The 23364-nt window shown below is 43.1% G+C and overlaps 1 protein-coding gene and 1 long non-coding RNA gene across 5 annotated transcripts in view; both read right to left on the bottom strand.

Annotated features, from left to right (window-relative positions):
* The window catches only part of LRRC56 (leucine rich repeat containing 56), a 97305-nt gene extending 91627 nt beyond the window's left edge, over positions 1 to 5678 (bottom strand). For 2 of the 4 annotated variants that reach the window (XM_063158725.1, XM_063158724.1), the window contains exon 1: positions 4054 to 4186. Coding sequence is in view for 2 of the 4 variants with exons in the window: in XM_063158727.1 (XP_063014797.1) it covers positions 4054 to 4087 (34 nt within the window). In the remaining 2 variants the exon portion in view is untranslated. Of the gene's footprint in view, positions 1 to 4053; positions 4196 to 5605 lie in introns of those variants that run through there. The other 2 variants (XM_063158727.1, XM_063158726.1) reach the window with 2 other exon arrangements.
* Positions 5679 to 7834: 2156 nt separating this feature from the next.
* Positions 7835 to 22566, bottom strand: LOC134419487 (uncharacterized). The gene is made up of 2 exons (XR_010028056.1): positions 22249 to 22566; positions 7835 to 8724 (listed from the first exon to the last, which is right to left on the bottom strand). It is a non-coding gene; the product is annotated as an uncharacterized LOC134419487 (long non-coding RNA).
* Positions 22567 to 23364: the final 798 nt, after the last annotated feature.

Consider the following 23364-nt stretch of genomic DNA (forward strand, 5'->3'; position numbering starts at 1 on the left):
AAGATGTCCAATATTCTTTAAAAACATAAGTAATAATAAAAAAACAATGCCTTTAAATGTCACCAAGTTCTCCTTTACATATCTACAGATTCCATGTAGATATATAAAATAATTTCATCATTACAATTGCATATATAATACTGTTCCCCTGAGATCCTGCTGAGCAGGGTGATGAGAAATGTTTTATCATGTGAGCTGGCAATGCCCCCATATTACATAATTCTGGAGCTAGATTGCCAAATGTTTAAGGAAACTTCCCTGTATGACCATCCAGGAGCCACTCTGACATTCACATTCCAACCACCCCAGACTTTCACTGCTGGGACCAAAGTCTCTTCAGAGTGGGTGACTCCAGTGACCCCAGGGTGTCCCTCCTGGTCCCTGCACACTCACACAGTCAGGCAGGGTTTCCTCACTGGCTCAGCCCTGGGTTTCCCATGGGAGAGTCTCAGATGTCTGGAACCCTAAAGCTATTTAATTGTGGTGCAGTAACACAGAAACAGCTCGAGCTGGCACACGTGCCTTCTGCTGTGCAAAGCCCTGTGTCCCCCACCCAGGGCACAAACCTGCAGCTCCCATGCAGCTGCACACCCAGCCTCCTGCTCTCAGTGTACTCCTCAACAAAACGTCCTCATAGCAGGATATAAAAGCAAACCACTCTCTTTTATATCTTCTATTGCATTTCAAAGAAAAGATAAACTGAAGTCTAATCAATTGGTTTTAGTTTTTAGAGTCCTGTGGTGGAAGGTGGTCTGTAGTAATTTCTGGATGGCTACAAATGTTCGTAGATTCTCTCTGTACTGCAAGTCTCCAGAGAGCGGCCATGGATGAAGATGGATTATCTAAATCCTTAGATACTGCAAGATGCTACAGATTGAGGGGTTTTTTCACCTATAGGTGAACTTCCTGCTGTAAGAAACCATCTCAAGACACTCTTCTGTTTTCTGTCCCCACAATGAGCCCTAGAAAAGCAAACCAGAGAGCAGGATGTGGGGATAGCTGGTAAACAACAAGGGTTATGAAAAACAGAGCTCCAAGGTACCAATGCTTTCACTCTCAGAAGGTTGCCAAATGCACTTAAATTGTTTCAGTGGAACAGATAACAGTAAGTCCTTCACCATTTTATCAAAGTAGCCAGGGATCAGGAAACCAAATTTGACCCTTCATGACCACAAGCTTTTATCTAACAGTGTCCAGACATTAAATAAGGGAGCAATGAAGGTGGTCTAGTTAAAATCCTCTTTATCTTATGAAAAAGTCCTATCATGGATAGCTAATGACAAGATACACAGGAGTCAACATATCTGTGCTTGTCACACACACAGATCCTGCCTTAAATGTAGATGTCACTGGAAGATGTATTTACTTTCCTTGCACTTAAAAGACATAATAAGCAATTACTTAAAAATTCAGATGCTAGGCATGTTTTTAAACACACTAAAAAAGGACATAAGCAAAGCAAGGTTTTGCAGAATCAGTACCTTTTCAAGATGAACAAATATATTCTAACCCATGGACTCAGTCCAAGCAACAGTACAAAGCTACAGAGAAGAAAAATTCTATGGTTCTGGTCTTCATGGCAATTTTAAGTATCCACCATTTATAAGAATTTCCAGATTCCAGCTGAGAAAAGGACAATAAAATAGACCTTTTTCCCCCCCAGCTACTACTGCAATGCTTTTATGAGCCTTTTGAAACACAAACTTCTGCGCAGGATGAAAACGCAACATATATGGCATTTCTGAGTTTCAACATACTCTGGTTGTCCTCAAACAATTTTCAGTCAATTTTGTTTGGTAATTAAGCTATTTAAAGCAAGAGATTCCTTCCTGGCCTGCAAAGCTCTTGAAGAGTGACTGGGAAGTTTCTGATTTCCAGTGTGTTGCTCACATGAGACAGATTGCATAAAAAGAGATAGATTCTAGATGAACTTGTAGAGAAACACTGAACAGTGGCTGATGCCACTGTTAGCAGAGCTTGTTTAGTAACAGACATTACCAAAATGTTAGCAAGGGCAGAAGACTCACAGTGAAAAGGAACCATGAGAAGTCAGTTTGGGCTACAGATGAGGTGGCATTATAACTGTCCTGCTGGGCCAAGGCAACTACTGTAGTCAGAAACAGATCCTTTACAAACACTATCAGAAGCAGAGTAGTCCAAAGTGGTCCTTTCCCTGGCATGCTGCTGTAATTTCTGGCAATCAGTAAATTCCCAGTCCAAAAGGTGAGTAGTGTTCAATGGCTGGGGAGGTGTATGGGGAACAATTATTTGTCATGTTTCAGGGCATGACAAATTGCCATCCAATGACTAAAGAAGATACAGAAATTTCGTCAGGAAGCAGTTTTAAAAACTGAGAAAGTGTATTTTTGCATTGTATTTATTTAAATTGTGGAAGACAGGCATAGGTTGCTTGGAGGCAAAATTAGAAATTGAGTCAACAGCAGTTAGAACTTCGGAGGATACATCCAACTGTCCATGCCATTCATTAAATTATAGCTTTCTTTTGCATCACCTCATTTCATTTCCCCTTCTCTCCAAAGCATTTAATGGAAAGAATTTCAGTTCTGCCATTTACCCTCCAGGATGATCAGCTTTGCACATAAAATTCAAGATATGGCCATAAAGACAGTACATGAACCTCCACTGTTTTGAACCCCTGTTCTCAGCAATTTTAACACTGGCTGTTTGACCAGCTGCAAGATTCTATTTTCAGATAACAAACACAATATCTAAATGCTCTTTCCCGAGTTTCAATAATTTACTTAAGCCCCTTCATTCTAAATATATTTCTTTCCCCCACTTCGAACTTGGCTGGGTACTCCATTAAAATAAAGCAAAACCATGCCAAATCACCACATAGGAACATTGAAAAAAAAAAAGAAAAAAAAAAGGAAACCAAGGTGGGTTTAGAACTCCATTCTAAATACTAATACTAATTTAAAACAAAAGATGTAAAATATGCAAGATAAACAGCCAGCTTGCAATACTTTGCATATTGCTTCCAGATGTGAGAAGCTGTAGTCAAAGAAAGGTGTGCTCTCTGTTTTTTTTAAAATATCAGATAATGTTTCTGTGAACTAGATAGAGTCCACAATCTTTTCCCCTTAATACAGACACATTAGTACTTATTGCATCTGCCATGGCAAATCTGGTCTTCTGATTTGTATTATAGCAAGCAATTGTGACGCTACTGATATAAAATAGGTTTTACTTCCAATTTTTTTTCAAGCCCACATGTGACTCTATAGAAGGTATAAAAACACTAACCATTAGAATAGTAAATGAAAATCATGCAAATATCTCTAAATAATTTCTGTGAAAAGCTCATTAATTTTCCTATTTAAAAAAGTAACCTCTGTAAAGGTCCTAGCAAATAAATATTAATCCATTCCCATTAGTGACAAATGTAGAAATCCCAAATTTGTGATATGTTACATAATGTTACTGTTTTGCAAGACTTTTATACTACTTCAAACACTAAGGATAAATGTGATTTCTTTAACTGTGTCCCCTAAGGAACTTCAGTTAGAAAAGCACCTGCATCGTCATCATCAATAATATCATTCCAGTCTAATGCTAAACTCACATCTGGTTTCACATGGAATCTGCATCCTGCTTTATATGGGATCAGGTCCCCTGAATTGTGGAAGAACAGACTGATGGCATCCCAGGCCATGGGCAGAGCCTGTTCTTTCACTGACAGCAGTGTACAACCTAAAAACTGAGCTGCCCACAGGAAGGTGTACCCATCTATCAATCCCTTGAGAGGTCAGACCTACAGGAGCATTGTCATTCTCAGCGTTAAAGCCAAAAGAGAGATCACAAAGTCCAGAAAAAAAAATCACCACAACAAAAAGACCTCCACAACAAAACCTGTTAATGCCAGCAACTCTGAGATCAGACATGCCTGAACACTGTACATTTAATCCACAATTTTAGGCAAGTCAAAACCAGACAAAATAACATGAAGAAAAGTAATACCATTAAATGGGAGAGTAATTTTAAAAGGTTCTGAAACATTTTCAGTAATTTGTACATTTTAAATTACTTTACCTTTTCTTCCAATGCCACTGCTGTTCTGCATCATTTCCCATTCCTCTCCTACAGAGATTTTAATTTAGTAGTCACAGCTGTTTATCTTCATTTATCTTGACTGACAGGTGCTCATAGTGTTATTTAATTGTACCATGTCCTGCTAAAACAATAGTGAGAACACAATCTTCAAGACAACAAAAAACAAAACAACAAAACAAACCCAAGAGAGTTTGAGCACTTAGCAATTAATAAAGAGAAGTACTTTATTCACTGTAGCAGCAGAAGTCCATGCTCAATAGGGCTTAAAAGTTGAACAGGAAACGAAGCAGTAGAGCCTAGAAGAATTTAATGAAAGCATAACTCATTAGAGTTCCCAAAGAGACCATGAGAAGGTGAAGGACTTGATAGAGAAGGATCTACATAGTTGGGGAAAAAGAAGCTTTTTACTGATCAAAAGGAACACTGATTTTCTGGCAGGAGTAAGTTGATTCTGTGTTAGAGAAAACATTACCATTGGGGTAGCATGGGATAAAAGTTTAATGTCAATATTTAGCATACTTTCACTGTATCAGCTGTCAGAAAATATTGCCATGTAAAAGCAGTCAAAATGGAAAATAATAGGTGAGCAGGAACATTTCTATCAGGAATCAATAGCTATATGAGACAGGTGCAGAGCCAGGAGAGCACAGGCCTCACAGACAAGACAAAGGGAGAGCTGAATGTGTCCAATTAACTAATTACTGACTGCTAAAAACTATGCGGGGCAAAGAAAGTTTCTTGCTGACAGAAATAATTTTCCATACCACAGAGGAGTCATGAGCAGGGCAGGGACCATACCTGAGCCCTTTCTGTAAGAAGCTGAAGGAACTTTAAAGCCGTAACTTTGGCACTGGCAAGGCTCTTCAGCCCTTCAAGCGCAGTTGAGGGGGCACCATGGAGGAGCACACCCGCTCAGTGTGAAACACCGGGGGATATTTCTACAACTTACACCTGCTCAGGATTGTTTATTCATTAACTTCGTTCTCCTCAGAGCTCCACCAAAACACAAAATTTAAACACGCTGTTCCATCTACCAGAACATAAACAGAGACTTTCAGTCTCAGACCTCAGGTGCTTTTCACCTGCACATAGGCTGGATTGTTACAGCGATGCACATGCCTTGGTGGGGTTTTCAAACTCTGGGAAGCATTGGAGGCGTCCCGCCCCGGGCCGTGTGTCCCGCTCAGGGCAGTGTGTCCCACTCCAGCCTGCGTGTCCCACTCAGGGCAGTGTGTCCCACTCCGGGCCGTGTGTCCCACGCCAGCCTGCATGTCCCACCCCGGGCAGTGTGTCCCACTCCGGGCCGTGTGTCCCACTCCAGCCTGCGTGTCCCGCCCCGGGCAGCGGGTCCCACTCAGGGCAGTGTGTCCCACACGGACACCGTGGCCTCCACAACGGCCTTTTCCCAACGCCCCTTAACCGCGGTGCACAAGCCCTGGGAAAGGAGGGGAACCCAGCCCCAGGCTCACACCCCCACACGCACAGACCCCTCCGGGCTCCCAACCCTCTCTCCCCACAGGCCGATTCCTACCTGCCGGCCGTGCCGGGGCGGCGGGGAGAACGGGAGAGCAGCGGGGAGGGAGCGACAGCGGCCGCCCGTCGCCCGGCAACGCCGCGGCCCCGGCACCTGGAGCGGCCCCCGGGCCCGCCCATCCATCCGTCCGTCCGTCCGTCCGTCCGTCAGTCCATCCATCCTCCCTTCGCAGCGGCCCCGCCCGCTGCCCGCGCCGGGAGGAGGAGGAGGAGGAGGAGGAGAGCCTGAGAGCCTCCCGAGGCAGGAAGGGTTCAGGGCTGGGAGCAGCAGAGCAGCGCGCTTGCAGTGGGAAAAGCGGCGAGGCAAACAGCGGGAGCAAAATGGGGGGAACAGGGAGGGGCACGGAACTGAGGACAGGAACGGGACGGGAAAAGCAGCAGGCCCTGTGTGGGACTTCGGTGACCTGTGATCACACGGCTGAAGGAGGGGTTGGGGACATCCTCTGTTCCTCACAACATCCAAAACCTTTGCCGGCCGATGAATAACGACATCATCATGCACAAAGGTGATCCCACACTCCTGCAGTGTGTGCAAAAAATGCAGCTTGTGGCAGATAACAAGGCTGGTTTCAACAAATGATTTTGCATAAAAAAAAAAAACCCACAAAAAACAAAAAAACAAAAAACAAAACAAAACAAAAAAAAAAAAACCAAAAAAACACAAAACCCCAAAAGAAACAACAAAGAAAACCCCCCAAACAACCAACTAAAACCCAAACAGACTGAAAGAGTAAATTTCCAGACCAGAAATGTCAAAAGATTAGACATGTGAGAATGAAGTTTGTAATAATCTGGATCCAACAAATGTGGTTCAACTTTTGTTGGTGACATCATTAAGCATCTCAGTGCAAGAGGGCAGCTCTTACCATTCTCACTCACAGAAGATACCTACATTCCCACATTTCAATATAGGATTCGTACATCAGGCACCTAGGAAGATGTGATTCCTATCACATCCTCCGAGGTGCTCAGTGGTCCCACAGGAAAAGCCTGCTTTTTCAGGGCTTTACCTTCAGGACAGTCCCCAGCATTTTCTCAACAACAGCCCTTAGCAGTGTTTCTCTCAGGGGCAGGAAGGCAAGAGTTCTGGAGGGAAGGCATAGAGTCCTGCTTGCCATGTAGTAGCTGCTGGGTTTTTGACTACACTGCTTGCATGCAATTCACCCCCTCACACCTTCTTCGTGAGGATGTGGGAGGGCAGCAGCTGCTGGCGGATTGCATCAGCATTTCCTCTATAACTACATTCAATTAACTGCATTCAATTTACTCTAGGGTTTGGAAAACACTTAAACCATAGGTCAGGAAATGTGTTGACTCCCCTCTTGCAGGGTCTGACGGTCAATTAACATGAGAGAGAATCACCAGGGGCCTGATTTTCCAAGGTGATGAGCACACTCAGCTCCACCTGCTGTCATTGCAATCCAGCTGCCCATCTTCACAGGAAGGAAGGCAATGGGCCTTGACGTGCTCCAGGAAGGTAGTGTGATTCAGTGAAAACAATACTGAATCAAGCATCTGCCCCTGGAATTTTATTCCCAACTCTGCCGTTTTTTTCCCAGGTAACTAGCTCAAATCACCTTGACTCAGTTTCCCCACATACATCTTCTTGGGACACTCTTCCCAAATATTATCTATGGATCACATGTATTGTATCGTGCATGTACACATCTGCATGGCAATTTTCTTCTTTTCCTTGTTTTGCTGGAAATAATCTACTTATGGCCAACACAGTCTGAACTGTTTGAAATCAATTGAAGAAATGCATCTTTCCATCACTGAGGAAGAGAAAATTCTGGCACAATTTCAGGGTAGATACAGAAGCTTTATGTCTCTTTATTCAGAGTTACTGTAATAGTGCTGGCACCATTCCCAGAGCTGAGCTAAGGTCAGTGAGAAATCTGTAAATTAATAACTGTGAAGCTGATGTGATGTCTATGCAGGAACCATGTTGTACATTCATGAAGCTTTATAGGAAAGAAAAGTAATGTTTCAGTTTATCCAAGAAAGTTTTAGAATCCTAGTATTGACAATTAGCATACCTTGGTCCTACCTGGAGACAGTGGACCTGCTTCTGATCTCACCTTCACAGGAACTCCAAAATATGTGGTACTCTGGATTAATTCCATTGGTCCTACCCAAATGAACAGGAATTGGGTGAAGCCTCCTCTGAAAGCCAAGCCTAGATAAACTTGCTTTTCCTTTCGGAGTCTTATTTTACAAGAAGAGATTTGTCTGTTCTTCTGGTTTTATTCAGTCACAAGCAACATCCAATCAATCCAGTCTATAATTAATATTATTGATCAATAGATAATCGTTGTTGCTACTTGCATAATTAACATTTAAGGATTTCATTATCCTACAACTCAGAAACACAGAACCAGGGGGAACTTTCTGGTCAGAGGAAAGTTTTCTGCTATAGCACATAACCCAGACTCATTTAGATACGTATCAGTGTCTCCCCCCTTCTAAAAGATTGTTCAAAGTGTCTCTCTAAAGATGGTTCCCCCTGTTGCCTGATCTCTCACCCTCATTAGTAAGCCCTGTAATGACCTTTTTTCTTGTGAGAATCCCTTTTCTAGCACAACTAACAATTTCATAGAATCATAGAATAGTTTGAGTTGGAAGGGGCCTTTTAAAGGTCATCTGGTTCAAGTAGGTAATACAGAACAAGGATATTCATCTCCATTTCGTACAAAAAGACAAAAATCAAAACTAATCTGAGGTTAAGTGGAGAACTCAGCCTACAGTACTGCCTCCCCCACCCAGACTGCAGTTCTGCTAGAAAATTTTCCCATCTTCTTGTATTGCATGATAAGCAGAACACTGCCAGCTTTGGTAATTCTTCTGCTGGTTAAGAACTAGCAGCTACTGTAGCATTTAAAAAAAAAATCAGCTCAGGTCTGCAGAAACAGCTTTGAAGTCTTGACTGTGGCATTAACCTCATGGTTTCACGTGATTGAAGTCACTGTGTTCAGGAGATGATGTAAGAACAGTTTCGACCACAGCAGGTGTTGAGAAGTTCATCCTCAGAAGCAATGAATGAGGCTGAGAGACTGATCCAAAGATCCGGAGGATGACAGGAGTCTGCAAATTGAATTTATTTTTCTGTTACTGCACCTGGCATGAAAAGAAAGGGCAATGAGAGAATTCAGTTAATAAAACATCTTCTCTGATTCAATGAATCTGGGCATTTGTTTTTGCTTCTTTTCACAGGCTTATTTGAATTCATAAACTGCAATCAGAAAGGAAAGCTTCATCAGAAAACATTTGGCATTTTATACAAAGCTGTATCTTTTCAAACTGAACTAGACCTGGAAAAACTTTTGATAACAGTTTTTACAGAGTATTTGAACTCATACTGAAAGATGGGCATCCACAGTTTTATGTTGCCCTTGCTTCTATAAAGAAGTGAACCAAACTGATGATGTCACCAAAGTGACACAGAAACCGTGTGTGGCCTTTGAAGGTGACCACACACCTCTGAGGTCCTGAGCCAGTGCTGAGTGACAGAACCTGTCTCCTCTCACTGCTGCAGGCTCGCTCAAGGAAAGTGAACACCCTCCTTGGCTTGGTAAATTTTTGGGGTACTAGAAGGCAATAAAAACACCAAGTGGTACCTTGTCCTGGTATAGGGTCTCTTAGGGGAAAGTTGAGCTTAAGACAGGCTTCAATTGCGTTGGGATATCTCTTTAGCTTAAATCCTGACTCGGCTCTGCTGGGAGGGAAGAACTCTGGCAGAATCCCACTTACTTTAAAGCAATACCCAGTGCAGATGCCACACCAGAGGGATCTTTCCTTCCTTTGTGCTATTGCTTTAGAAAAGCAGATTCTGGTTCATGACCAAGAGATTCTACTCAGAAGTAGTTGCATTACTGTGCAGTCAAGATGATTGATTGGGATGAAAGACATGGGGTAGCAAAAGTGAGATAGGGCAATGTATCAATATTTGAACCACTGAGCCAGGACTGACTAATTCCAGAAGGGTTAATTTCCTATTTCTACCTAAAGTATAATGAAAAGTTGTAAATAAATTAATAAACATAAAATTTTTCTCCCTTTACATTTTTACAGGAAAAAGGAAACAAAAGCTTCTTATCAGAAAAAAATACCAAGAGCCAGAAAAATATGCTTATACTCCCTTGTTTATTTAATTCCTGACTCCAGATGAATAAATGATGACTTGAAATCCCTGTGTAGAAGTTATTATTTTGTGCCTCTGTTCAAGGCCCTCTAACTTTCTCCGTTTCTTTTGGGTCAAACTATTTCCTGGTTTTGGAAAGCTCAAGGATGCTGTCTGCACACATGTGCTTTTCCAGTGTATGGTATCCTGTCCCATGGTATGGGACAAGTCCAAAGCTTCTCTGCAACTGCCAGATGGTAATTTTTATCAAAGAATTGGTAGGTATAAATCCCATGTTGTTACAACTGTAGTACCACTACAGGGCTTCATTCAGTTTAGTTGTATCACTGTGCTTGTTGTGGTAGGATTCCTCTGCAAGAGAAAGTCTTGCTGAGAAGCCTTAAAAATGACAGACTTAAAATTAAAATATAAAAGGAAGAGCACTGGCTGCAGGATTAACGCCCCTGGGACACAGAATGTCTCTTCCTGATGATATTTATAACCCACACCTGGACCACATTATTGGTGGTCCTTGCATTTCTTCTGGGATGAATTCCATGGTCAATGATTGAGTTACAACTTTGTTTTCAACATTAAAGTAAGGGGAAAATGAATTGACGTTGGAAAGGAGTTATAGTCAGTGACTCTTCCTCCACAGTTTTTCAGGAACAACCTTTGTTCTTTTTCATCACTTGCTGCAGTGTAAAGGAACCTGTGGCCTCACTGCACTTTTTAGGTTTGTTTTTCCAAGCAGGATTTAGCAGTGAAATTCATCTAGCTGTCTTCAGACAGGGGAAACAGCAGCTTTCCAACGTGTACTTGCTTTCTGTGCCAATGCAAAGCCACCATAAAATGTTACTGAATCAGAAAGGGGTTGTTATTTTCACTTCCCATCAGTGTGACAACATATGATGTGAAGGAGTGGAGAAATTTGGGCTTAAAAAATTTAATCAGGTCAAAGCACCAGTTTGCGTGCCATTACACCCCTAGTTTGCATGCACTTTGCACAGTTCAAAGCTTACTCTGAATGCAACTCATGTACACTGGGGCTTTCAGCCATCACAGCAACAGCACCACTGTGAGCCACGCTACAGACAACAGCTCTGGCAAAAGTCCTCAACAAATCCCCATCCTGCAGGGCAGGAAATAAGGTGGCTGGAGTGCAGTCTGCAGATGTGGAGGGAGGAGATCAGCAGGTAGATAAATGGGGCCAGGCAGTTCTGCAGTCCGGAACAACACTGTATACCCTGTGCATCCCCGTGCTCACCCAAGTAATCCTAGGGCCAGCACCTGCAGCCTGAAGACACGGCTCCCTGTCCTAACACTCTAAGAGCCAAAGTCCCCCTTTTGCCTTAGGTGCCCTGCCCATCCCCAGGGTTGTTTCAGCTCCACAGTCTACGAGGTGATTTGGGCTTCCTTCTGGCTCAGCATCAGTGAGAGAACTGAGCAGAGGCAACAATGGTCCTCTCTGCTCTGTCAAAGGAACCTTTGACCCTACACATCTGCTGCTGCTGCAGGCAGCTTGGAGTCAAGTTCAGCAAATACTGCACAGGAATGAAAAGTGATGCAACACCATACCATACTGGGATTTTCCCTAGAATTTAAGCAGCTCAGGTTGCCTTTTCCATGGATAGCCTCTTTGGAAAGCCTTGGGATTCATCTATATTTGGGTCATTACCATGTATAACTTCCTCTAGACTACTAGGAAGAATCCCATCCTCATGGAGAATGAAGAATGTTTCCCTGTTCCCAAAATGACAGGAGAGACCTGATTTCTAGGCACTCTCTTTAGAGCCTTGGCTCTGATTCTGCATAATGTGTGCTTAGAAAAAGGACTGTGTACTTACATTCCAGTGGCTAAGTTAGAATAGTGATGAGAAAAGATGTATTATTGGTATCCTTCTGTATGTTTTATGCACTGTCTAAAAGTTTCAGTAAAAATTCAGCTTTATTACCTAACTCAGCATGCTGGCTGAGATCCAGACAGATGTTCAGGTAGGGGTTCCAAGTACTGAAAACCATAAAACACATCCCAGTCCACAGAAATCTCACACCTACCCCAAAAGCCTTGCTTAACAGCCTTTTTAAGGTTGGATCTGTCAGCAGCCCCACTGTGTAGTGACAGTACATGGCAGTGACCATGGCATGTTGTCTTCCACAGGGGACTCCAGCCGTGTTTGTAGGCCAGCTCTTTGGCCACGAAAACCTGCACTTTATCACTGCTCTTTGGCCTGAATGCCTGGCCCTTTGGCTAAACACTCCATCCTCTTTTCTTGAAACACCTTAGAAGAGACCCTGGGTTAACCCTAATATTGATTGAACAGAAACTCCTGGTGCCTGAGCTGGGTCATGGGCATATGGCTGAACAAATCCCTTCAGAAGAAGACAGAAATTTAGAATGGGAATCCTCCCATGTCCACAAACTACTGTTATTTTTATGAGCCATGAAGCTCCTATAGTACTGTGACTTACCTTCATTCACTTCCTTCACAGTCCAAGGAAAGACCTTTCATTCCTGGATTTTCCTACTGTTAGAAACAGAGATGGACTTTTGACAAAGTGAAATGTGTATCCCCCAACAACTCCTGACACATCACCACTGGCAGAACCCATCTTCCTTGGAAGACACACAAGCTTCCCTTGTCCTGCCCTACAATGGCCACTTCCTATGCCATGCTGTGGTTGTACTAAAACAGACCATTCCAAGTAACCTTGCATACCAAACATTGGCAGCTGGCTAATATCTAAGTTATCAGTTGATTTCTCCCTGCAGTAGCAGATCAAGTTGCAAGTTGAGCTGCTATTAAAAATATAATTTCCTTCTCGTTCTCCTTAAAAGCTAGTGGAAACACAAGTGTCTAGGACACAACTATATAGTCATTGTTTACTGGTTAACTCCTGGCTTGTGGAAGCAGATTTTCCAGGCATAGATCACAGTTTCCTTTTCTAGAGAATTGGGCAGCTGGACATATGCCTACAGCTGTTTGCATGGGTCACTTCTTTCTTCTTTCAGATACTCACTTCACAACACATGAGCAACACACACAGCCCTTGGCAACCTGGAGAGTGAAATATAGAGACCTGGGAGGCATGGGGGTGAAGGGGAGGGAAATAAATAACCCCACCATGGGTGTGATTCAAATCTATTGACGTTAAAGGAAGTGATTTCAACATGCACCATCTACTCTGCAAAGAGGTGCCAAACTAACCCTAAGCTATTGGTCTTTCCAAAGCCGCACAAAGACCATGTTGATAAATCAGTGTTGTGTTGATGACAACTGTTGTGATAATTCCTGGTCAGTAATCATTAAAATAAAATCCTTGCTCCAGCAGTGTTTGGCTGCAGCAAGTGCTGTATGTAGGTACCAGGGATTAGGGCTGATGACAAAGCTCTGTCTGGAGGGAGAGAGAAAGGAGAGACAATAAATAAAGGAACTAGCCTGAGAAATATTTCAACCATGGTTCTGTAAATATCACAGATAAGGAAAGATCTTACAGTAGGAATTATCTCCAATTTGGACAAAGCAATATCTGAGTACTTTTCATCCAGCAAATTTTTAACACTGTCTATGAAGGAACTTTATATAATTTTTCCTGCTGTAGCAGGAAATGTTGCTTAAGCCCAACATTTTAAAATACCTCTGCCATGTGGAGATGAGCAGGTGACTCAGGACAAACATGCAGACCTCATCTTGGCCCTTGGACAGGTGCTGTGCTATCACAGTACATTTATGAAATCAACAGGCACAATATGCTTCTGGAAAAAAGCATGCCAGCCAGAGGGCAGATCTGCTTGCACAGTGAGTGCACCTGGCATTACAGGTTGTGCTGCAATCCAGACCATCTATAGGTACCAACCATCTATGAAGGGAGCAGCTCAAAGAGCTGAGACATCCCTCAGGATGGGATGTGCTGCTTGCTGCTGTACCAAAGCCAGCTGAATGACGCCTCAGAACAAGGTGCAATTTTTGTGTCAACAATGGAATCATCAATACATGTGTCAGCAGGCTTCACACCAAATCCCTTTCTTGGAACAATGCAAAGGGAGTTAAAGGGTATTTTTTGTTGAACCTTAGACTGAGCTCCCCTGCTCCAGACTGCAGCACACAGACAGTGGGAAGTGCGTGTGGACAGACAGGACTTTGCTCTCTAAACCAGGCTGGCTCCTTGCCCAAGCCTCAAATGCAGCCTGTGAGGATTTGGCTCCAGACAATTTGATGGATACTGTGTGGGTGCTGGAGGCAAGAGAAGCCAAGAAAATGAAATATCTGTCTGTCAGTTGCACTGTTTCCTGAGACATTTAATACAAATCCTTCACTTCTGTAAATATACTCTGCATGCTGCAATAGGTAAGGTGTAGTTCTAAGTGCGCTACTATGAGAAAAGCATGCAATGGATAAACCAAAACTGAGAGTGTTTCATCTACAGATGAAATCAGATAGCATCATTCCTTAAAAGAGGTAATATCATCCACGTGATGAATTAATTTATTTCTGCAAACAGGTCATAAATTATATGTCAGCACAGTAATCCCTATTTATCCCATTCTTTGACCTCCTCTGCAATATGCCTACTGAGTCTTTTCTACCTGCACTGCTTTTAACTTTATGAAGTGCCTTAAGCCCTCTGAATTTTGATCATCGATTACCAACAACTGCAGTGATTAAACTGAAGCCTGAACCATCCTCATTACTGAAAACTCAGCACTTGCCTTTTCTGCAAATCCCATTTCAAAAGCATTCCTCTCCTCTTCCCCCTTGTCTGCGTCTGAATGAAAAAAATATGTGGGACCATTTCCCAGGGTTAATTTTTAATAGTATCCTCACTGCTGCAGCAGATGAAGTCCTTTATTATCCAGCAGGCAGCATGCTAACATGCTAGGCAGAGGCAAATGCTGAAGGAGGTGACTCAGGCATAAGCAATCAGGCAGATTTGTGCATTCCCACCTGCTGGATGGCTCAGCACACAGAGCCCAGCACGGTGTTTTAGTTTACCCTACACATGCATCTTCATCCAAGGGACACCTGGATTCCTGCCATGCTGCCAGTGAGGTTTATGTGCTTCACAGTCATGTGCAAAGCACGTCCACAGAGGCCAGCCCTGCCTCCACCTGGGCACTCTCTTCCTCTAAGAAAAGTGGTCATCCCTGCTGCAGCAATGTGTCAGACCAGGCAGTTTGGTCCTAAATAACACTTTGTGATCTCAGGCGGACTGGAGCTCAGCCTACCCACCTGTAAAACAGGTTTAATGGTAGTTGGCTTTTTTAATAGAAAAGCTGGGAGGATTACTTCATGTCTGAGATCTCTAGATGAGAATTGCTTAGTTGCAGAGAGCAGTTTAAAGGAACAGCTCAAAATTAGGGCCAGAGCAGGCTAGCAGCCCAGTGAGCGGGTAGAAATGACTACAGAAGCTGCACTGTTCTTGTCTCATTACCCAAGAGTCTCAGAAAGTCTGAGATGCAGATGATTCACAAACCAGAAAGTGCTTTTGAATTACTTATTAAGTAGGATTCATGTTGCTTTTACTGCTCTGGGATGCACAAGGTCAAGATCCCTTTTGCCATCTCCTCAGAGTGAAATGTGGTGGTAATGGAGGGTTCACTCACCTATGTATCTATCACAGTTGTATTTTTGCCTCCACAGAGTAGACCAAAGGCCACTGAAGAAGTACGTGAACCCTCCCTGTATCTGCAGTAAGCTTTGGATCAGACCTCAGTAAGCCAACAAGAACGTGCAGCTAAACATGCTACAACAAGTTCACTGGCATGTGCTGATCTGCAGGAGAGCCAGTCTGAGTGTGCTCCTGAAAACCAGGAAGACCTTGACAAAGAAGGCAGCAGCTTCCTGCTTAGTCCTCACTGGAGCACCAGTGCTACTTAAAAGAGGAAAGGGAGCAGTTCTGAACCCATTCCCTCTCCTGTTCACCGTCCCAGAGAAGCCAGAAGGAGGGTATTGCTTTACTCTAAATTCACTTTGTGATCACCTAAGTCCCCTAGATCCCACTGCTAGTAAGCTCCAATGATTAAACAGCTCACTGAAGGGAAAGTACAGCAAACACCTTCTACCCCCATCAAAGCATACTGCTAAGGAGAACTGGGAAATCACCCAATGTTAATACAACATCTGGAGATTAACACAGGCTGTGATAGCCAATGGCTGAAATTCCATCAATCACTTGGATTCATGTAACATTTGTGATCAGTGTTTTCGTATGCTAACCTCAGTATTTCCCCAAGTGAAGTCTGCTGACTGAAAGTAGGAAACACAAAGCTGTGAATCAAACCAGAGAAGAAATTTGCAATATGTTGCTTTGGGCATCTCAGCTTAGGAATGTTGCAGGAGGTCTGACTTCTGAAATGTTTAGCACTGGCCCCCTGAAAACCCTCAGAGAGTATCTGGGTAATTTGCACACACACACACACACACACACACACACACAGAGTCACACCACTGCTGAGCTCATGAACATCTGCCTGAAAAGTTACCTAGGAACATGAAGTGGACATGCACCAGTCCTGCAAGATGCAAATGACTGCAGGTCCTCTTCTGTTTTTCACATTCCCTGATGGAGAAGCAGCAGAGGAAAGGGGTTGACAAAAATGCAGACAAAACCACCAAGATGCTGTGGTCAACTTTATGGCTTCAGTGTGAGAAAGTTCTGTAATAAGAAAAGGGGTAACTGCCAGCAAGAAGAGAATCTGTGTGAAATAGGTGTAGAAATACTCTGATGAGGTCAGCTCTGTCATGTCTCTGACTGAAGGGATGATTTCTAGCCCTGTGCTTCTCTTGAAGGCATTTGTGTGGGAGGACTGTGCCCTCACCTTTACTAGGGATTTCTCAGGACAGCCTAGACAGGACAGTGACACAAGAGCAGAGCCTCACTGCCAAGGAAACCTTTCAGTATCTAACCTGGATCTCACTTGATGTGGGAATACTGCTACCACCATAAGCTCCCAGGGAGCTCCATAACTCAGGATCTTTAGCTCTGACAATGAGCAGCTGCACTGCAGGACAGTGTCTACCTCTGCTATAAATAACCTCAAGGCTGAGGTCACCTATGGACTTGGTTACTGCAGCAGCATGTATTTGAGGAAATCACAGAGAGGGATGGAGGGGGAGCTGGAAATGCTGCACAAGAGCATCAGGAAGAGGCTGCCACAGAGGAAAACACCTGTCCATAATGGAAAGGGACCAGATGAGCAAGCTTTACTAAGGTTGGGTAGGAATAGAGCATACACTGGTGTGTTAAGAGCACTAAGAAGCAGAGAGATGCTGGGAAGGCTGGATTCTATCCTCCTCTCCAGTTTGATGTATTGTATTGTATTGTAATGTATTGTAATGTATTTCTGCTTCACATCAGCTTTACTTGCTTGCATAGATAGGAACCAAGGCTCAGGGCATCTCCTCACAGTAGAAGGAAAACCAGAATTTAGTGAGGGAATTAACAGAAGAGAAGGCTCAGCAGCTTGAGCATGATGATGAGAAGGAGGGCTGCATGGTAGGGTTAGAGACAATGTGTGGCCAGTATATTAAAAACAGTCAAAGGAAAAGGAACCAGTAGTTTAACTGGATAAACACAAATGTCTTTAATTCTATCTAATTCTACCATGTGTGCATGCCTGAATCATGCTGTGCAACACTGCTTTGAAATTTCTGCAAGAAAGAGATGTAGTTAGCAATTGTTCTTTGATGCTGACGGAAAGAAAATCAGCATTAGCTGATGAAGAAGAAGAGTATTTTAAAAAGAATACCAATAATCTTTGTGTCTTCTCCTGGAGGATATGTGGGACGGTCTGAGATTTCAATACAAACTCATCTGGTACAGAGAGGCCTTGAACTACACAGATAAATCTGTTGCACATCAGTGAATGCAGAAATGATATAGAGCACAAGACATTCCTTAGCAACTCATCCCACTTCCACTCTGGAAATCTGGCTCCTGCCAGCAAAAGTGACAGATGACCCAGAGCATGGTAAGTGATCCAAACTGTCCCATAAAAAAAAACTGGTAGCATATCAGTTGCAAAGGGTTCAAACTTTTCTGTAGAGTTTGAAAAAGAAAACCACATGGGGACTAAATATCACAAGGGCTTCTTAACAAAAAATAAGACTTCCATCTTCCACAGACCTGAGTTACTGCTGTATGAAGAGAAGGCAAAAGCCCAAAAGTGCAGTGATCTGAAGATCAGGCTCCAAGGGAATGATTGACATTCCATTCAGGCTGACAGCTAACAAAAGCTCCTGTACATATGCCAGCAAACCACCACCAGGAAAATCAGTGTTGCTCCCAACTTGCAGATTTCTGCATTACCAGGCCTCCTACTGTAGCTGACCCTTGCTGATCTACGCTGGCAGGCACAGCAGAGAGTGGAAGGAGACACAGGACCTCACCAACCCTGGCAACTCTTGATGAGGTGGGGGCATTTCTTGAAAGAATCAGTGTTGTTTCTAAGTGTCTCAGGCTCCAGATTCAGCACATGATCAGCTACAACTCCCTGGAAAAAGCACAAATAGCCAAAAAGGACATTTGCTGGGGGCTTAAGCAAACACCCACAGGAACAATCGGGACACTGCAGAGGGCAGTGTGCTTCAGATCAGACTGAAATTGTCAGGCACCTGTAGAAAGCCACTCTGCTTGTAAATACCCAGAGATCAAACCCTTATCTCATCTCTCCCCCCTTCTCACCCCACACAGCAAAATCTGAAGCCCAACCATCCCATTATCCACTCAGGGGAGGGCCTCATGTTACCAAGTATTGCATACCACATCTAGGGAGATATGATAGGTTTTCATTCCCACAGTGTCTCTAGAAGGAGTCTGACTGGGAAATGACCAGTCTCTGAATTATGTCTTGTGTGTGTGTGTGTGTGTTTGGGTTGTGAGGATTTTAATAGCAAAAAAAGGAATCAGCAGCTGTCTGTATTTTTAAACTATGGAACATGAATCTCCTTCCACTTCCAAGCTCTGATTACAAAGTCTTTAATTTCTGCGATTCCAGAGCATCATCTCTGCAAGTTTCTATTCTCAGTTCAAAATTGACCAAATCCAACTGTTAGCAAAATTTATTTCAGTCAACAGAAATCTTTTCTCTCTCTAGTTTTGGTGGGGCTTGAGCCAGGCACTTGGCAAGATGCTGCCTTGTTTATTTCAAAAAGGAAATCCATCATAAGAAAGATCTTGTCATGGATCAGATAACACTCCAGAAGTGACGACTTTGCTCTGCTCAACAAAAACCTTCTGCAGCATTTCAAATTATTTGGTTGAAAGAAACCTGAGCACAATTATTAAGTAGAATTTAATCCAATATTAATGCCATTATTTTAGGGATTAAAAACAAAGTGGTCCCATTCACTGCTTGAGTCATCTGAAGCAATGCCATGCCTTTGGAGATTATATAGAGGAAGATTTTTTTGATTTATTGAGGACTGATTAATTAATTCAGTGTTTTATTTTGTTAATTGATTATTCCAGGAGATCTTTCCAGTTCAGTGTCAGTCTTAAAAACCCTTTGCAGTTGGACTGCTGTTTCCAAATCTTAAGTATCTCCAAGATTCCCAGGCCCTTGAGATGCCAGTACACATTTGTGGCATTTAACACTTGTGATGTCTCTTGTGGCTCTCTCTTGGTACAACCTGCAGTAAGGATAAGCCCACTGACTTTTCCCAGTCTCTAGGAAACTGTGTTAAATTATAGTGTTGAACAGTTTTAGCTTGGTTCCTTTGAGATGACTTTCACTTATCTCAAGGTTTCTTTGTGTTGCAGGAGACTCAGATTTTTCCCAAGTCTTTTTATAGTCAGTCACTCACAGTACAAGAATTCAGTGTCAAGAGTGAACTCTAGCTTTGCATCTCACATAGATTCATCTGATACATTAAGAGCTTATTTTCAAAGGCTTCTTTCCAAGTCATGCTATTGTCAGGGTTTGTTATCTAGCAGCATTTTCTCTACAACCTCACCAGGAAGCTAAAAGAGAATTGTCCATGAGTCACAAGAATTTTACCTGTGCATTCAGCTAGGCCCCAGGCAGCTCAGAAAGCTGGCCACTGTTTCTCAAGCATTAGCACTAGTGCATGAACAGCATGAATTTTAACTGGGGGAGAGTGTTTTTAAAATAGAAGGGGGAGCATACACTTCAGTCCCTCACACAGTTGGAGCTGTGTTACTTGTGGCTCAAATCAGTAGTCAAGGGATTAAGAAACTTTCAGCTTTTCCTTCACTTTTCAAATCTGTCACACAGAAGACATCCTTTCCAGCTCCAGAGTAAAGCATACCCTAGATCCACTCCAGATCTATACATGAGCCTACTCTCAGCACAGGATAGTTCTGCTGGCCTCTGCGCACAAACAACGGTTTTCAAAACTGTCCTCCTCTGAGCTAATAAACTCAGCTTTTATTTCCTTCCAAAGTGGTAACTGTGACAGTTTCCCCTCTCTGCCCTCAGCTGATTCCCTTTGCCATTTCTACATTCACTTACTAACCCAAGCAAGCTGAGTGGAAATGAGTCTGTCTTTCCCAGAAGCATCCCTGTAAAGAGAATGGGTTTGACTTACTTCACTTAAAAAAGAATAAAGAAGGACAGTAAAATAATGGAGACTGTCAGAGAATGCAAGCCAAATTAATTTCAGAATTGGTTCATCCCTTACTGGCATCTTCAGAGTTGCATCAGCTTGGAGGAAATGGATTTGTCTTTGTGTTTCTGAGAATCCAGCCTTGTTTCAATTCTTCTGAACACTTCCTTCTTTCCTTCTGACTGCACTTCAGCTTTGATCCAAGTATCAGATTGGCTCACAAGGCAGATGACTTGCACTGAATTGAACACAAACTTCTACTGACAGATTCTGCTACCTAGATGATGCATGACACACAAGTGAACAAAACTGATAAGGTCTCAGCTTCTTTCCCTGTTATAGTAACAAAGCACCTTGTAATGATATATTTTTTTCTGTTCCAAAAGCTGGTTGCCATGATAAGTTACTTGTGTTACTCGGTCAGATACTACAAAGAAACAATTTGCATTCCCTAGAAACATAGAAATTTTTAAAAGTTGATTACTTATCCGTTTGCTTTCTGCCATGACCCTACCCATTCTCTAAGCTCAGGGAGAGATGGGCAAGAAAACATCCCAGTATGAGAAAAGGACTTGCATGTTTCTTGAGTCTAGTGTATCTTCAGGAGGATTAAATTAAAAAATCATAAAGAATATTGTGCAATGGGGAAGCAAAACTCACAGAGATCTCTGCTTTTCTCAGTATGCTGTCAGAGACATTGTCAGAGGGAGCACAATGACAGAGCCTTCCTTGCAAACACTTTCCAGTAAAGTTTCAGTCACACAGAAAAAGCATGCATTCAGGAAAACAGACTAGGGTGAGCTCAAATGCCATGGAAAGAACCAGAAAGCAATCTGCATGATTAAAAGTCAGGTGAACTTGTAGATATGGTGACAACAGGAGACCCAGAACAACAATAGCAATTGACACCACTAATCTACTCTCTGTGTCTGCTGAGAACTAATAAACCCTCCAGTATATCAAAAATATATGGTGGATATCTGGATGTATTGAAGTATGTATCCTTATGAAGCTACAAAATTACAGTCACCTACTTTGCTGATGATTTTGATGATCACAAGAAGACTTTTTCATGTTCTTTTGAGTTTTTTACTAGGGAGAAAGAAAGAATCATTCAACTTAGGTGTTTCTAGTAAAAACCACTCCAAAAAAACTCCAATTTTAAAAATGTAGCTTTGATCTGTAGCTGGTGAGGAAGTTCAGTTGCTCACTAAGGTCTTGGCATGTCTGTATGTCACACAGTGGACAGCTAAGTTTATGTCTTGTCTACAGTTCCCCTCTCACAGAAGTTAAAGCGGGGTGAAAATATCAAGGAGTTAATTTTGGGTCACAGTGCCTACAAAAATCAGTAATGTACCTTCACAGACTGAATTTAGTGTGCTGGTACAAAAAGCCATGACAGGATAAGCATGTCGATGAGTTATGGCCTTCCAGCTGCAAGCTGTGTACATTTTGGTGAGAACAATCATGAAAAATTGAAGGTATGGGAATTGAAGGTATTTCAACTCCACTGCACATTTTGTTTTTGAGTTTTACTGTGGCTGTAAGGACCTAAGATACTCTCACTTTCCTTTTCATTGCCCTGCATGCCAGTGGACCCAGTACTTGGTTAGCCTTCCTTTCCTGTCAAGCAAGGCTCACAACAGTTAGAGCACTGCAAGCCAGAAATTTTCCAAGAATTAAACTCAAATTTGGAGAAAAGAAGGAATAATCTGCTCAGGAACAACAATTTTTTACAAATAGAATGGGCTATGACCTCAGAAAGTGTATGTCCGTGCTCTGACAAAAGCATGGAGTTACCTTGCTTTGCCACAGCTGAGGATCTAGTCCCAGTATTTTGCTTTTTTATCAAAAAGTAGAAGGGGAAAGAAGACACTTTTAAGCTATTATCACTCTCTGTGTCTTTGCAAGTCTGTGCCATCACCCCTCTGCCATTGTGGGGTTGTGACTCACCAATAGGTGATTCCGTCTCTGTCTTCCAGCAGTCTGCAAACAAATAGTCCTCAGGTATCTTACAGCCTGATGTGATCTGGCACTGAAGAATGAGCAAGAGAGAGGCAGTTTCAGTCTCCTTCTCTGGTGTTTCTTGGTTCTTGTAGGTCACTGAGAAGCCCAGGAAGCATGAAACTGAGGTTCCCCCATTGCTGTGCCTATCTTACTACCAATTTGGCGCTTGCTTCCTGACAAGTTCTTCTGGGCCACCCAGGTACCAAAAAAGAGAAGCCTGTTTTCAGGGTGCTTCAAAAAGCGAGGCTCCTGCATGCTCCAGTACCCTGGCTGCTCGTTAGACACGGCTGCAACAAGACGAGACAGGTAGCCCGGAGAGGCGGCGCACGGTGCGTGCGTGTGGCGGCCTGCGGAGCAGCCCCTCACCTTTGTGCGTGTGCGTGTGCGTGCGTGTGCGTGTGTGTGTGTGTGCGCCGCGCTGCCCTCGGCTCGCTCGGCAGCGATGCTGGCTCTCCCTCCGCTGCGGCCCTCGCCTCCCCGCACAACCCAGAGCTCACTCAGAGTCAGGAGGGCTTGTTAGAAGCAAGGGAAGAGTTTCGAGGTAGGTTAAAAGCTTCAGCCTTTTTGTTTGGACCTGTCTGTTTGCGTGCCGGTTTTTGGAAAAGTGCTCCGGCAGGTTTGTTTGTGCTGGTGCAACACGTTTGTGAGACCTGAGAAAACCTGCACAACTCTCTCTATGGGTATCCTTAGAACGTGTTTAATCTGCTCTTGATACAAACTCTGCAGGGCATGAGCTTTCTTTTTATTATGTGTCAAGCATAGGATCTAGAACAATGGTTTTTCGATCGATTTTCAGATTACTAGATACTTTTCTAATGGAAACAATAAATTGTGAAAGTGTGCTTGAAACATATGTCAGAGAGAACAGTGCTTTTCCAGTACCAGGGTGCGTACTTTATTTGGCATCATATTCTGCATCAAAGCTTGATTACTTCTGCAAGCTGCTGGAAAATACAGTGACTATGCAATCCACTCTATCCAGTTTCCAAATAGTAACAGGGGAATCAGAGTGCCCAGAGTAGAAAACGTCTGGTGTACTGTGACAGAATGGGACGCACCTCA

Source organism: Melospiza melodia, chromosome 6, assembly GCF_035770615.1.
Source record: "Melospiza melodia melodia isolate bMelMel2 chromosome 6, bMelMel2.pri, whole genome shotgun sequence".
In the NCBI taxonomy this organism is placed as follows: domain Eukaryota; kingdom Metazoa; phylum Chordata; class Aves; order Passeriformes; family Passerellidae; genus Melospiza; species Melospiza melodia.